General features: G+C 41.7%; 1 protein-coding gene across 2 annotated transcripts in view; it reads right to left on the bottom strand.

Moving 5' to 3' along the window:
* Positions 1 to 17,428, bottom strand: part of FAM120A (family with sequence similarity 120 member A) — a 47,683-nt gene that overhangs the window by 28,064 nt on the left and 2,191 nt on the right. For both annotated transcript variants that reach the window (XM_063181828.1, XM_063181830.1), the window contains exons 2-5: positions 13,449 to 13,695; positions 8,711 to 8,793; positions 1,109 to 1,237; positions 552 to 648 (exon numbers count right to left, since the gene is read on the bottom strand). In XM_063181828.1, the coding sequence (XP_063037898.1) occupies positions 552 to 648; positions 1,109 to 1,237; positions 8,711 to 8,793; positions 13,449 to 13,695 (556 nt within the window). The remainder of the gene's footprint in view (positions 1 to 551; positions 649 to 1,108; positions 1,238 to 8,710; positions 8,794 to 13,448; positions 13,696 to 17,428) is intronic.

The raw sequence follows: 17,428 nt of genomic DNA, 5'->3' as shown, positions 1-17,428 counted from the left end.
TGAAGATTTTTAGAAAATTCCAGCTAAAATGACATTTTAGTGTTAAGACTGGGGCATGAGTAGGAAATCCTGTGATCACACATTTTAATTTTTAAGCCTTGAGAATAATCTGAAACACTGCAACAATGTGTGGCTGCAATTTGAGCAGGTTTGTTATTACACCAAAAAAACCAAAAAACTATAAAGGAATTTCTAAAACATGCCAGCAAGGCCAGTGAGAAATAGTAAATATATTTTAATAACTAGAAATGGCAACTCATGAATGGGAGTGGACACCAGACTTCAGCTGTTCACCATTCTCTCAAGAGCCCCAATGCCAGAATGGATGCTGCAACAGCCAAGAAGAAAAGTAATCCAGGTTATTCTCTTCTGGAACATGAACACAACATATTCTATGAAAACCTTCTTCTGAAACCTCATCTTTGCAGGTCAATGGGAATTGCCAGAAGATAGAAACGTTTTTGTAAGATGCTGCCAACAATATAATTTCTGATTTAGGGTTACCCCAGGTTTTAGTTAAAACAAAAGGCATGGCTGCTGTCATTACTTACCTAGGTAATGTGGTGGATGAAATGGCATAGGTTTATTAGTTGCTGAGTAATAAGCAACTGCTCTCTTAAACCGAGTAACTTTGTCATCTGTTCTAGACTAAAAAAAAAAAGAAAAATCTGTCACAAGCACATTCAGGTTTGTCACCCGCAGGTCAGCACAGGGCTGTACAGTACATAATGTACCATATCTCAGAATTAATGCCTATGGACCCTCCAGGGCTGCAGCACTGCTCCAGTACAAGAAATCTTATATCAACCCAAGGGTAAAGTTTAAACATTTAGTCTTCATGTACAACTGATTCTCAAAGGCAGGGCACACAGCTAGGCTAAAAACCCCTCTGGTTATCAAGAATTTAAAGCACAGGGTAAATGCAGTATTTTCACCCTCAGAAAGCATGAAACATGAAATGAGGACAGCTGAGCCACTGCAAATATCAAGAGATTCCTATTATCAACTGATCAAATCACTATTTTATCAAGTGCAATTCTTCAAGACAAATGTACAGCAAAATTGATTAAAAAAAGAAAACAAGACAACATTTGGCTTTATGCTTTACCTGCGAATGCTGAAAAACATCTTTTGCTATGGCATCCAGATCAGAGGTGTCCTGAATGTTGCGGACGTAGTCGGCCACGGCTTTGATCACCACGTCACAGGGCGGCAGAACCAGCTGGTGAGCACGTACCTGCGGGCACACACGGCGTGAGCGGGCACGGCACAGCTGAGCCCCACTGGCAGCCCTGCCCTGTGCCCACACCTGCCAGCTACTTCTGCGCCTTCCACTCTGCTTGGAAAATGTCACCTTCAACAGGGACTCACAATTCCAACTCACCTCTATGTAAACCTGCTGGTTAAGTACCGGCTCCAACAACAAATGTCAACAATGCTGATTCCTTTACTGCTTTCTACTTGCACGTTTCCCCCAGCACAAAATGCTTCATCTAATTCATCATACATTATAATCTTCACCATACATTCACATATATATGCCAGGAAATATTTTGACACAGTTTATTTTCCGAGTGTAAAGTGATAGCAGAATTGATGAAAAAGACCCATTGGAAACCCTGGACTTCCACCTCAGCATTCAATTGCTTACTCCTGAAAATAAATGATGACTTGGCTTATGACTATGGGAATGGCTGCTCCTATGTGCCCTGTGTAATCCTCTGTGGGGAACAGAAGCTTCAGGCCAAGGAGCCATCCTGGACCTCTGCAGAATTCCAGGCAGGGAGCAGGGCTGCCAGCTGGATCTGAAGAACTCCTCAACTATCAGCAGCTTCTGCTCCCACCCCAAGGGCTGCACAGGCTCACACAGACAGGAATGAGGTCTCCAAACATGTGTCCTACATTCTAGAGGAAGCCTGAGCAATTTCTAAAAATTCTGGCTGGAAGCTTTGCACAATTCTGAAGCACTCTTCTTGGGCCTATAGGAGCAGCTAGGTTTTTGCTTTTAACATCTTTCAATCTGTTTGCAAAATTCAGTGATTCAGAACCTGAGAGGTGACTATTACTATTAGAGGTAACTAACAGTTCTATTTTTAAGATACAAAAGAAATTTAAACAACCTTTATGAGTCTTTACTGCATTCTACACAGAGAGATCACACTTTACTAGAAAATAGTGCAATTCAGACTTGTCAGAAACATTTATGCAAAATTCTGACTAATAATTTGTTAGTTTTATCTCTGCAAATTTAAAACCCTTACCACAACTCCTTTTCATTTTATATGGGGTCTAACATATGTGATTATTTTCTTCCCTGCCCTTATCTGATCTACTTATGATGTGATTTCTTACACTGCTCTCTTCATATTTAGACCATGGAATTCTTGCCCATTTTTATTAATTTCCTTCTCCAAATGTCTACTCTTTACAAATGTCAGGATACACATTCTATATCTGGCCATTCTCTACCAGAAATGAGCTCTATCTTTTAGAAGCCTAAATTAAACCAAGAAACAGAATGGTTAAGGGACCCTAGTCGTCCAGTGCCACCCCTGCCATGGCAGGGACACCTCCCACTGTCCCAGGCTGCTCCAGCCCTGTCCAGCCTGGCCTTGGGCACTGCCAGGGATCCAGGGGCAGCCCCAGCTGCTCTGGGCACCTGTGCCAGGGCCTGCCCACCCTCACAGCCAAGAATTTCTTTCCAATAACAAACCTAAACCTGCCCTCCCCTTCAGGTTAAGACCATTCCCTCATGTTTTATTAGTCCATGCCCTTGTGAAAAGTGGACAGTTAAGAACAGTTTTGTTTAGTGTAGTCAGTGGCAGGCTAATTATTTCTAACTCAGATACTAAAATCTAAGTTTACACTAGTGAATATAGACAACAATACTAAATATAGATCACACTCATATGTAAGTTTAGAGTCACAAATATTGGTGATGAACTTTTGCCCACATTTTGCCAGAAGGAGGAATAGATTTTCTTCTCCCTGGTAATCCAAGTCAGCTGCTGAACACCTCCCATTTTCCTCCTATGTGTAACAATTACCCATCTCTGAAACAGCTGAATCATTCCATGGCTGTGTCATGCTGGATGTGCTCTCTGCAGAGCCCTTGCAGAAAGCCTGCACTGCTCCCTGAGTGTTCCTGCAATCTCTGCTTGGGAATCAGTGGATGACAGAAGTAAGCAATCTCCCGTTGATTTATGTGTTCTCCATGATGGCAATATTGAATAAACCACACAAAGCTGCCATCACATCACTGTGGCACTAAAGGCCCTGCAAGTTTGAAGCCCAAGTGAGGCCTATCAAGGGCTCACCTGGCACACTGCTCCCATTGAGCTGCTTGGAAACAGCCTCAAGATCTCACCAGAGCATAGTCTTAAATGCTGAAGTGAGACCTTCCAGAAGTATGTTTTATAGACCTAGAGACATCTCACATATTTGGACTTTCTTCTATTACAAAGACATCCAGTGCAGATGTGAGAACATCCTCAAAACTAAGAATATCATGACCAATGCTACACAAAATTCTGAAATGAAAATTGTGAAATAAAAAGTACTTTCCTGATATTAAAGAATAAAATATCATGCTATTAATTTCAGAACTCTCCAGAAATCCAAAATTGTAGATCTTCTACTGAAACATAACAAATATTTCTAATCCTGTGTGCATTAAAATACAAGCTAAGTCTTACTGCATGCTAGGACTAGGAAAAATTCAGACTTGCAGCAGAAGTTACAGAGCATGTGTTTGTTGGTGGTTCAAACTTACCTTCAGTGTCACACAAAGCATTTTAGAGCAAAAGCAGCAGCATGTTTTACCAATTTCTTATTAGAAGTTACTTTTTTCCTTTATCCTCTAGAGAAACGTTTCAGACAAGCAACAACACAGAAAATCAGTTCTGGAAGGCAAACATGGGGGTGAGTCCCACACCTGCAGGCAATCAGGTTGGAGAGCTTACACCTGAGAGGAGCCCAGCTTCTTTGCTAGTTGTAAAAGGACTCCTTCAGTTTGTGACAGCACTGACAAAAATCACAAGTCACTATTTGTGCACTCTGAAAAGACTAAGAGGGGAAAGGCAATGAATTCTATAGGGATGTTTGTCAAATTGAGTAGCATTACAAACATAGAAGCAGCAAGATAAAAATGTCTTGTGTTTGACAAAATAAATTTGCAAAAATGCTTTTTTGGAAGAGAACAGACTCACATAAGCACAACTCCATGGGATGATCAGGACAGTGTAGAAGTACCTAAGCTACACTTGGGAAAAGCTCCCTGGCTCTGGGAACACCTCAGCATTTACTACTGTGCCTGCTGGAAACAGATAATTGGATCAGTTTCATTTTCAAAACATTAGAAAAGAGACCTTGAACATTCAGTTGCTGTGAGGCAACACACGGGGAACATCTTTTTACACTGGTGAGTGAAAAGGCTGAAGATATGAAGAGGAACATGAATTATGCCACAAAGCAAAGGAGAGAGCAGAAACACAAGCCAAAGATGTGATACAGACTTCATGAGACCTGTGGACAGCCCAGCACACTCCCAACCTGAGGGCTGGGCTGCTATCCAGAACTCCCTGACAAGCCGTAGGGATGAGCCAACAGGAACCTAGAGGAATTCTACAGCTATAGAATGAACCTTGCACCTGGGCAGGAATGACCCCTGGCTGCCCCACAGGCTGCAGGTGTGCCAAGAGGGACCCACAGCTGGAAGATGCAGCAGACAGAAGAGGAGCTGGGGCACCCTGAGCAGCAGGAGCACAGCCAGCAGAGCCAGGGATCCCCCTCAGTGCACAGCACAGGCACTGCAGAGCACTGCACTCTGTCTGGGGCTCCAGCCCTGGGTCAGGACAGCTGAGCTGGTTGCAGGCCACCCAGCCTGTCAGAGAGGAGCAATTGCTCTGGAAAGGCTGAGGGAATGGGGCTTATCCAGAGTGGCAGAACCAAGGCTTTGTAAATACAGCCTTCCACTACCCACAGAAAGGTAACTGAGCACAGAGAGCCAAGACACCAGACATACCCTGAAACAAGGGCTCAGCACACAAGGCAAAGCATCTTCACTGGTGGGGCCATGAAACCACAGGGCAGGCTGCCCAGACAGGGTGTGCAGTCTCCAACCTTGCAGATTTTCAAGACTTAGCCTAGGCAGTGCCCTGAGCAATCTGCTCTGACCTCAAGCTCACCACACTTTTCACAGGAGGCTGCTCATCACTAGATGACTTCCTGAGATCCTTTCTGACCTGCATTATGATGACCCTTAGCATCAAAAACCCCACAAACAAGGCACTGACCTGAAGTATATCCTAATAGTGTCACCTTTGTCATCTGAGCAGCAGCAAATTACCTAAGCACCTACTTCAAATATTGGTCTCCCTCTGGCAAACACCCTCAGAAGTCAACAAACAGCAAGACAGGAATTTCCTAGAGAGATTCAGAGAAGAAGCCTAACCTGCACAATCTGGATTGCTTTCTAGAAGCATCTTTGCCTCTCCACTGAAATGGAACAATGAAGGAAATGGAGTTTCCCTGCATACTCCTCTTATTTATAAAGGGAGGCTGCATTAAGCTTTGTTTCTAAGGTTACCTTGTGAATGAAGAGTCAGCACTTCTTCCGTGGTCTGTGCTCCCAAATAGGCACCAATTCCTTCCAGAGTAAGAAACTGCCCTCCCAAATTCATTCTGACAGTATTACACATTGATCTTGAAGCTTCATACTGTAACCAGTCTTTCCAGAATAAGAACCAAATTGTCTTTGTCTTAAAGATAAATCTCAAAGCACACAAATAAAAAGCAGGGTAAGATAATGCTGGTTTACAAACAAGGTCTAACAATCAGATGATTCCTCAGAAAATCTATCAACTCTTCTTGTTTCAAACCCCTGATTTGGGTGGTCATTTTAGTGAACTCTGACCTCAGGGAGGGGACAGGACTCAAGTGCAGGTCTGCACTCTTATGAGATTTTTCCACAGGGACATTTGAACAGATGAGATCCTGACTCAGATCAGGTCACAGAGCCAACTTTTGATTCCTTCTCCCTGTTGCAGCAACAACAATTCCTATCTCTTCTTTTATATTTGGTCATGGAATCTTCCCAGTTCTGTTAAGCTGACAGTAATTGTTGGTGTCTGCTGAAAGGCTTTTCATCCAGCACATAGAGACCTTGTCCTTACTCTTGGGCTCATTTCCTTCCAGATGTTAAGGTATGGAGTCTTCAGTCAGGCTTTTAATTTTCCTCCCATCTTCCCATTTCTACTCAGCTGTTCCTGCATGAACACCCCTCCAATAAAAACAGAGGTAGGGGTTCCTTTGGTTTGTTTTTTTCCCCTCCCCAAGGTGACTCCAGGGGAGACCCAGCAATTTCTACCAGCAAAGCTGGTAGTTTCTTTTTTAAGTTACCCTTTTTCACTGGTGAACTGGCAAAGCTTCTCTTGCAGGAAAAGTACCTCTTTTGCTACAGCATAATAAAAGATTGAAAGAGAATGCAGGAAATAAACTGTATTTTATTAACTGTCACAGTTCTCCCTGAGAAGCAACAAATCCGGCCACTGGAAGAGAATCTGTCAGCTTTGATGCTCAAGACCATACTGCTCTAAAGACAAAAGATTAAAATCTTTACACAATGAGAAAAAGCTTTCTAAATCCTGAGCTGAATAAAGTGGGATTAAAGCCCTTGGTTCCTGAACATGAAGAACACTCAGTTGTGACTCTAAATAGACACAACAAAACAAAGTTTGTCAGCACAGCCCAAGAAGGACATCCTGGGGAAACACAACAACTTCCCCCCCCATTTTGAGGTCTCATGAAGGCTTGTGCTTTTTGGGCATGTTCTGAAACTACTCCTTGCTATCAGCCTTGTGGTTAATAGAAATTTTAGGTTTTTTAGGTTTTTTTAAGCATTCATAAAATTTACAAGTAATATCACTTTGCACACAGCTCCACTGAAGATATCCCTACAGAGAGCTGTGGTGACATCACTGATACACCAGCATGTCAAGGAAATGAAACTCAATTCATGAGCTCCTGAAACAAGCCATCATTTCAAACCATGAGTGCTGTAAAATTAAAGCTGAAGCAAACAGGCAGTTGTTCCATTCCCAGTAACTACAGCAGACTAGTTTGCTGCAGGTATGTTCTCCCACCTGACAGCCCTGCCAGGCAGGAGACAGAGGTGCTGTGCACTGAACAAATGGCCAGCAAGCTGCCATTAAATTCAACAAATCCTGCGTTGTGATAGTCTCTCCTCAGTCAGGGCACTCATCTGGGGCTCTGCATTGCTTTCAGTGCAGCAGTTTTCACAGAACCCTTAACAGCCAAACGGGAACTGCTCTCATATCTGATCACATTGGCCCACAGATAAAATCCAGCAGGGAGGAGTGCCTGTGGCAGGCCAGGATGCTCTGAGGGTACACATTTCACTTCCTTGGGATGCCAGGCACAAAGCCCAGTTGGCATTTCCACTGAACAGGTACATCTAGATGCAAAGATGACATATCTAATTTTCACTTAGGTAATTCAGTATCAATTTTGAGGGCTTTCCAGAAGGTCTAGGTGTCTGAAGTCATAATCTGACCTGACTGACAAGTCTACTCAGGCTAGACATCAGGAAAGAATCACCAGAAAGTTTACCAACACTTGGCAAAAGTTGCTACATTTTAACCTGTTTAATAAAAGATGAAAACACAGGCACACTCATTCATTTTTTCACCTCGAATTTTAAGAGGAAGGAGCAAACATGCATGCAGGCTTTGTTTTGCCACTAGAATGTGCTGACACTTACCTTTCTAAACACCAGAGCAGCAGCAAAATAGAGGATGAGTGTAACATCAAATGTCACAGCTGTCCACTAAGCAATGCATGTGCAAGCCTTGAAAATTCTGCTGAAAATCTAGAATCTTGTTTTAAATTCTACCTTTGGCAAAACAAGTTTTCAAGGCTTAATAAACTTCCAGAACAGAAGGGGAAAACCTGTCTATTTTTGCTGTAGAGATAACTAAGCAGTCTGACAGAATTTACAAAAAGCAGATTATTTGCTACACGGTACACCTTAGGGGAAAGGCAAACATATGTATCTGTTGTGGCAGAGAGAAAGGTCACTATGATCCCATTCTCTGATGTGTCCAGTTTCCCTTTTATAGCCCTCTACTTGGCAGATGCACGAGGCAAGTGTGATGAAGCAGCAGAACACACATGCTGTAAACTAAGAGCATCAGGCAATTTACTTGTCTCAACTCCCCCCCTCCAAACCTACCAAAGGCCACTTTAGCTTTCTCATGCAATCTGTTTTCCAGTATATTTACACTTTAAATACCAAAAACAGATTATTACACACAAACTCAGAGCAGCAGAAAATAAAACAAGATGGTAGGAAGATATACAGCTCATTATTTTTGATAGCTGAAGAACATGACCAAACAAAAAACTCTCCTTTTCAAGAAAGAGGAGAACAAGAAGCTGCATTCTGCAAGCCAAATCACACTGGAGCTCTGACTTGTGTGGCTGAAGGGCACTGAGGGGGATCACACAGGATAAGTTTAGCCTTGTAAGGCCAATGACCCCAGGTATCCTCTGCAGCCAGGCACTGGGACACTTGAGGGTGACTGAGCACAAGGGCCTTGCAGAGCTGCTTTCAATTAAGCTATCACATTGCTCTTGTTAACCAGTAGTACTGATTTTAGCTTAATTTCTCCTAGTTATATTAAATTTGTACCTTAAGTGAAGCTAGTGGATGTTCTGGACCAAGTAAACTCCAATGAAAGGAAGCCAAATCTTCATCAGGTAGAATGTGGTTACCTGGAACATAATGCAGAACTCATTTAAGTGCACTGTAAAACATTTCACAGCTCCTACGTACAGCAAACAAATCCACAGTCAGTCCCCAACTCCTGATCAAGAGGATTAACAGATTAAACTTGCAGATAGCATTCTGTTACTCCAGAAAAACCTAATTAGCATGCTACTGCTGCAGCAGCAACAGCTCCTTGGTGTGTGTGAGGACCACTCTTCCATGAAACCAGCTCACTGACACCAGCAACAGGGCCAGGCACAACCAGAGTCCACCTCAAGCCAGTGTGTCCTGCTAGGAAATCCTCAACACATTTCACACTGCAGGTGCAAGAGAGTAAGAGCCTGTTCTCTTGCTCCCTGACACAGGCTGGTAAGGCCTTTCTGCAGCCCAGCACGTGCCATTAGTGATCCACAGGGGAGCTGCCCCTGCAACCTGCACTCTGCTCCACTGTGCAAGCATGGGGTGAGCAGCAAGGCAGCAGCCAGGTTTATCCAACCCTCAGGAACACCAGCAGCTCCAGCCACACTTAGCAGATCCCCAGCTCCTGAAGGTTCTTTTCATGATCTGACCAGGTCAGATGGGACCTTGTGCTGTCAACAGGGAAGGAATTGGGAAATTATTCTGTTCTTTCCATGGACAGAGATAGAGACTGTATTTACCACACTGCTCATGCCTAATGGAAGATCACCTATATTGTTGTTTGGTTTTTTTCCAAAGCACATCACAGTAAAAAAAATTATTACTAGGAATCATTTAAAACATTTGTATTAATCAACTTCTGATGGAGTTCAGTGGCTGTGTACCCAAACTTTACAAAGAGCTAAACAGAATGTGTTAACACAATTCTGGCAGAAAATTTCAGGATCTACTTAACACCTGGCTTTATGGAGCAGCAGTTTCTTAGTGAATGCACTGTTCATAAAGAATATGAAAAGATTCTCTGAATATTACAACAATTGTTTTCTTTCTTGTTAGGTTGTTTGTAAAATCATCTAGTTTGCTCTTAATGCTCCTTAACCTGCAAAGCCAGGCAAGCTGCCTGGTGACAAGCAGGTGTCCTCTCAGAGTGGGAAGTCTTTGTGTCCAATCAATACTTCACCCACTACTGAGATCTCCAGCAAGGAGATGTTATCATTTTTTTTTTTCATTAGGAGCTAAACTTTAATCTCACATCAGAAAGATTCAACAAGTTTGCATATAACAGCCACACTCACTAATCTGGTCAAGGTAAGATTAGATAGTCTTTCTAGAACAGGCCTGCAAAAAACTACTGTAGCCAGAGCAGGACAATTCTGTGCTGACAATCACTCCTGCAGATGCTACTTTTTAAAACAGCCAGGGTCTCTCTCCATTCCACCAAAACTCCAATTTTGTTTGGTCTCCATCTGTCATTGCAGTTAATTCATGACCCAGAACACATACAGGCAGTGTTCAATCAATTCTCACCATGTACACTGAAATGCAGCAGTGTCTTCTGTGCTCCAATTAAGAAGTGATGCCTGTACTCACCTTATGTAGTTCTAAAATTTTACTGAGGAGCAGAACAGGATTCCATAACTAAACATGTTACAAAGTGCTGCCACAGTGGGAAAGAGATCAGTGTTATATAAGCAACCTCTATTTCTTGACCTGGCTGAACAACCTCAACATATATTGATTTTTCCCAATTTAATGGCTTATTTTAGTGTATGCCTTAGGTTTTTTTTTAAAGCAATTAGATACTAATTGAAGTCACTGTCCTTTCTAAAGAGTTCACTGAATTGGAGCCTATATCTCACACTGGATTTGTTTTTCTACTTGCTGAAGCTTGGGTGCTTATCTTTTAAAAAATTATTCTGAAGTATTTGAGTCAAAAGTTACAAAAGAACCCAATTCAACTCCCTGTTTACATCAGCAGCAATTAGAACAGAAATTTTTAAGAGCATGCTCAGAGGATGCAGTATCCAGATCACATTTTAACCCCCCATTCCAAGAATAGCCTTTATATTACAATGCTACAACTATAAACCCTTTCCAGATGAGAACTGTAAGAAGGAAAAAAACCAAACTGTAAACCAAGCCAACCAACCACAGTGTACACAGAACCTCATCTGAAAGCAATCTTTACAAGTTTGCCTTGTTGATACAGTCAGAAAAACATTGTGAGGGGATATTTCAATAGAAACTTTATCCCTGAACAGAACTCAATCCCAAATCACTTGCCATTGAGAACAATTTTTTAACTGCACAGTTTACAATCATTCCTCAGGCATCTCCAACTGTTCAATGTGAAACTGAAACTTGGAGGATGATTTTCCTTTTTCAGCATTTCTCAAATTAATTCTTGGAGTTAATGACAAGAAAGATTCTGAACACAAAGAAAACTTTAGTTTTCTGGATAGAGGGAAATACATCTGCAGCCCTAAAGCTGAATATGGATATCACAGCTATAGTGATAGTTTGGGCCTGCTGGAATTGCAAACATTAAACCAGCAACTTAACTGTAATTATTTCAGAACACATTCTTTTATTCCTACACAAAGTACTAGCATGGGGAGTTATACTGCTGTACCCAGAAAAAAATTCCTGCGCCTTCCCATGTCACCAAATGCTCACTCATTCCCTCCCATTGTGCTTTTCTTTATTCTATTTAACACAATCAAAAAAGATTCAAAGAGGCCACAGGAATAAGGATGGAATAACCTGTGATGCCAGAGAAGTCCTCAGATATTCAACAAAAATATAAAAAATTAGATTAGAAAATGAGCCAGCCTAATTTAAACATATTCCATGCTTCACATACCTATATGCAGATAGGAACCTAGTATTCTATAAAAAAAAAAAGTTACTGTATTACCAAGGTTGCAAAAGTTAAAACATGTTGCCCATACTTCAAGCCAAACTGTATCTGTTTGTTGTCAGCTTATATAATCACTTCCTATCCAAATATCTAAGGTTCCTAAAATTCACTCATATAAAAATAATAAAAAAACTCCAAGCACAGGAAGATCTTGAGAGTATCTTCTCTTCTAACCCTGATTTCCATGAACTTTATTCTGCTTACTCATACTGAATACATACACGTAGGAAATGCAAAGGAATACTCAGAACTAAACTTGTAGCTGACCTGGGGGTTTTTAACCTTTGTACCAATTTGACAGGGAGGGAGGAAAGCAACCAAATCTCTCTAGAGCAATCATGTGAAATTACCTCAAATTTCTTTCTTCTAAGAACATGCTGAAAACTATTTGGTCATGAAAGACAAGAGAGAAAAAACAACCAAGAGTTTCCTGCATAAAACTGCAAAACCTTCAGAAACTCTATCAGAACTTATCTCACCTACTGCTTGATATAAGCAAGCAAAGCCCCAGCAGACCGTGCAGCTGGAATTGTGTGGCAACTTAAAGCCACACTTCCCATGAAGTCCATAAAGCATATCTGCATCTGGGAAACTGCTTTTCCAGCAGTAATTATTACTCACTGAACTGGCATGCCCTAACTTATTTATAGACTCCAAAAAAAAGCCAAGCAAGTTGTCTGTCATGCAATTCCTGCAACGGCAGCTCAGCCATCCTTACTATTGCCTCCCCCCTACACCTGTGCAGACAGGAGAAACAAACGACACAATCAAGTCCAACTAGCCAAATACCAGTGGCTGTCTATTGCAAGATCCATTGGGTCTTTCCTTCTTAATATGGAAAGTGCCTTGCTGGACTGGGAACAATGTTAAGGACCACTAAAATATTAGCATTTAAAACAGTGACACAAAGCCTCTCTCACTGAGAGCTTTCAAAGAAGTTTTATTCCTCTATCCTGTTACCATTCTTAATTTGTTTGCACAGCATGACAAGATTGAGAACATGGCTGTTCCCAAAAATCATTCAGAATGCTATTATAAATAAATCTTATTCATTGGAGTCAACTTTGTCAGTACTTAATTCACTCTTCTGTCTGAGAGAGTATGACAGTTATTCTCTACCACTGCTATGGAAATAGAGGGTCTTAAAACTCTCCCATTTGAGCAGAAAAGTTAAACTGGAGACATTCCCACCTATGCTACTGAGTATGAGGAGCTCATGGGCATGAGAAGCAGGAGTGCTAAGAAAGTATACAGCCAAAACCGATGGAATGGTACAAGGTCAGTCACTGGTGCTTTCAGAAATGCAGAGTTCCACTCAATAATAGCTCAGCATATTTCTGTTGCACCTGACATGCTGCCATATTTGTCCAATACTCATTTCTGAGGGGAAAAAATGCCCCAGCAAACCAAGCACCTTCACTCCATAGGTGTTATTTTTAGGTAGAATTCAGGACAAAAGCATACTTCCCGTCAGGAAAGTGTACCACTAAAACTAGACCTCATACACTATACAGGACCCAAAGTAGAACCACAACTGTCCTGATTTCCCCCACCCACAGAGAACATTCTGGCAAGGCAGAGCTCAGTCAAACCCTTGCTTTCAGCTCTTCTTTCTAGACAGCCACAATTTGCATTGCTCAAAGGTTTCTATAAACTGGCATGTCTGACCTCAAACACACATGCAGTCCACCTCACACAGCAGGAATGTCTGGAACAAAAGGATGCCTTTCCCCAGGTACTCTGTCAAATTACACACACATTATTTTAAACCCGTTAACAGCAACTGAAATCATAAGGCTGACTAGCAGCATCTTCACTTACCTAAAAGAGCAGCAAAAATAGGAAAGCGATTTGGATTCAGGTCCAGTTGCTTGGCAACTTCATGCATTAGGTATTGGCTTGTTGTGAGGCTTTTCCCATTCCGGCTCAGTTTTAGGGCATGGGCACTGAAATAGTAAGGGATGTTGCACAATGCATAATCGGAGTCATATGCAACCAAACCATGGAAACCCTTTTCTCTGCAGAAAGCAATTACTTCTTGATGATGATCTTCAATGCTCTGTGCAACCTAGAGTAGAAGATAGAGCAATTAGCTTCAGCGTAAATGGAAGCACTGATTGATCACAACTATTATGATATAGTGGGTCGTTCTGAAATGATACACTTGAATTTAAAATACTCAAGATATTTTTGAAGGAATTAAAAAAATCCAGCGATGCAGCACATACAGACAGGACCCAAGGAGCACTTGGAAGCACAGCACACACTTCTGCACTGGCATTGTGCACTAGTGAACTCATCTGAAAAAACTGCTTATTACCAGAAACATTTCCACTCTGAAGACATTACTGTTCCAGTGTCTGTACCAGCTCATGGGAAAAGCCTTGAGGATGTGGCTACTCCAGCAGTTCAGCACATAAAGGCGTCCCCCATGACCAAACAAACTCATGGCACCTTTTAAAGTTTTTTGAGCCTTTTAAACAGGCCAAACACAACCACAGATGAACAGAGATAACTTTGCTGACCCTTCAAATGCAAACCTTGCTGTATTAAGCCAACATTTTTTCTCATTTCCACCTTCAGTCAAATCCCTTCACGCACAACTGAATCTGATGGTGCAAACTGCTTTGAGTTTTTAGCCCAAACTTCACCTCTCCACTCCTGCTGCCTAGCAAAGCCCATATTTTAGGCTACAGAAACCAGATGACTTGAATAGACATGTGCAGGGAGACATGGGCCAATGCCTAATGTTGGATATATAAAAGGAACCCTTTCCAATCAAGAAGCTTATACTGAAACTGGAAGTCCCATGAGGACAGGCCAGGACCCTCAGCCCTGCATTCCACCATACCTTCAGAACTGGTACAATTACAATAGGCATAAAGCACACTCAACAACAGCCAGCTGAGGAAAGTGGAGGGGAAGGGATCCCTCTGGATCCCCAATGCTTCTGCCACCCACAGACACAATACACATTCAGCCACACAGAAATCCTTTTGCAAGTTGGGCGTTGGTATAACCCATCCTCACTGAGTTATCCCCTTTAACAACAATATAGATGGCAAGTTATCCCAAAACAGACCAGTACAAAACTATTAGCTTCAGTCTCCACAGCATACATGAATAAGCACAGCCTTAGTGCCAGCAAGGCTATTTATTTCCTCTGCAGAACAGGAGACAAGGTCCACAGCCCCTGCAGTCACCCACAGCAAGTTTGCAGTGACCCTTCCTCTTCTACCCAAGTCTTGCACTTGCTGAAGCTGCTGCTGAACTACCATATTCCAGAGAGGTATGTCAAATGTTACTTCTCCTGTGCACCTCTCTGAGATGCTCCCTTTCAAGCAGACCCCTGAGCAGCGAAACAGTCAGCACCTCACCTGCTCCTGCAAACAATGACCAGCTCACTAAGCTCTCCCTACTACTAATCCTACCATCCCATAGTCCTCAGAAAATGTTATTTCTTCAGAAACCTCCCCATGGACTGTTTTTGAAATTTACTTTGTGACAAGAACACACACACACACTCATTTTTCTCACAATGATGCTGCCCTCTAGCATTAGGTGTGGGAGAAACCATAAACACTTCTGGAAAAAATTTAAAGACATCAGATTTACATAGTTCCTAACTAAAGGAATGCAACTTAGGCTTTACCCCACCCCCACCCACCAGTCTTCACAGGTTTTAAATTAGAAAAATCCCTCCAATGTTTTTTAATTAAGGGTAGATAGATTTAAATTATGTCCATATCTCTAAACCCAACCTCTCTGCATGCACAAGCAGCTCTGATCTATAAAAAACCAAGTGAGAACTTCTTCTGCAGCACTAGGTGTGACATGGGTGTGCAGATAACGCAAGAGGAAGCTCTGTGTGCAGCTCCTCTGATTTTTTATGAGCTATTTCCTCTATCTCCACAGCCTGTAGTTCCCACCCCATTTTATAGAGCTCTTTAACCCAGCAGGAACCTGCTGTGTGCTCAGGGAATACCAGAATCCATCTTCAAATAACTGAACCATCACCAGGAAAAGAGTGGCATTTACCAAAGTACAGTTAACCCACAAAGCTCTGACAAGACGGAAGTAAGAGAGAGATCTCATGGCTCTCAAAACGCAGAGGCACCCAGAACAGCAGCTTCAGAAGGAGAGGGATGTGGTGGAAATCACAGTCAGGAATGTGGAACCATTCTCAAGTCTCAATCTTGTGTAAACATTAATGGTGCTGCCTCAGAAAGAGAGAATCCTGCCTGAGTAAATACACATGAGCACCTTGAGGTACTGGGAACAAAACAATCCCCCCAAGTATTAGAGTTATTAAGAACTCCACTACCTAAATATTTCAATTTTAGCAAACCTACTTAGCATAAAAGTTTCTTTTAAGAATTATTCTCCCCAAACTGAAAACCACCAGGTCACAATGAAACTAAGAACCCGCAGGATATTTGTTATAACCTGGAGGAACCTGTTATTTTTACATCCTGCTGAAACCATCTGTGAGTGATTTATAATTGTTCTGGATAGAAGACATTACTTTTTCTCCTCCCTAATTACCAAAATGGATTAAATTCATGGCCACTTCCTAGCTTCACACAGAAACCTACTCCAGACTGAAATGCTCATAAAAATATGAAAATCAGTTTCACATTTAAAGTCAATCAGTATTCTCAACCCAACTCCTCAAAACAAAGTAAGAAAACACCACAATTTAAAAACTGTTTTATGCATATGTAGATTTTTTAAATCACTTATACAAGTAAATAAAAATCACACTTTCAAGATGCATTTTGCTCTGTGGCATCAGGAGGGCTACAGCAGAGTGTGTGAGAATAAAACTGAAGGAAGATTTAGAGAAAAACAGATATATGTAACAAAGCAGATTTAGAAATATAATGAATCATGTAAGAGAAGAAGAACAGCAGAGAAGGAAAGTGCTTTAAGCTCAGCAGTATCTTTGATGTGTATTATGCATGTGACCACTATAAGCATGAAACATCCTTCCTAACCTGAAAATTAACCCATTACAACTAGATTTATCATCAGAGTTTCTGGACAACTGAAAAAACTGAGGCATCAAACAGAAATTGCTGATATCCTTCCCATCCCCAGGACATCTGAGCAATGCAGAGAACCTGTGCAGTTGGGACAGGCATGGTGGTGGCTCAGTGGTGTGGACAGCAACAACATCTCTCCTCCCACACCCCTCAGTATCTGGTAAGAAGTTGTCAACTCCTGGGGCTAACCCAACACAGACAAATAAATATACACCTCATAAACCTTCTCTATCAAACTGGGGGGGATACTGTATTTACTGAGATTTTGCAAGTTTGGGGTATTTTTTTAATTTCTTTAATGAAAAGTGACTCAGTATGAGTGTGCTCACACTACTGTGTGAGATTAGGAATAAGGCCTGTCACCAAGAAACCATAAAGGAGCTAAAGCAGCAGCACTGGAAAGTAAACAAAATCCTACAGGGTAATACCTTTGTCAAATGCAGCAACTCGGTTCAGATGTAATGTACCTGAGTCAGATCTGTAACAGAAAATGCCTAACAAACTAACAGCCACTTCAACACACCACAAAACTATTGCAAGCACTAAATTCCCACTGATATCAAAATAGCTGCCTTCCTGTTGGGTACTATGCATTTTTATGTTGCATTAAAGCATGTCTCTACTTTAACACACTAAAAGAAAAAAAAATTCCTTCTTTTACCCCATTCATTGTTTTTACTAATGATCTCTGGGTCCCAATAAGAAATGAGGAAGATTTATAATGCACCCAGAAACAGGTCAAGGTAAGGACCTTCA

This window comes from Melospiza melodia (genome assembly GCF_035770615.1).
Source record: "Melospiza melodia melodia isolate bMelMel2 chromosome 10 unlocalized genomic scaffold, bMelMel2.pri SUPER_10_unloc_1, whole genome shotgun sequence".
In the NCBI taxonomy this organism is placed as follows: domain Eukaryota; kingdom Metazoa; phylum Chordata; class Aves; order Passeriformes; family Passerellidae; genus Melospiza; species Melospiza melodia.
The sequence above is the reverse complement of the archived record's forward strand: the minus strand, read 5'-3'. Positions and strand labels throughout refer to the sequence as shown.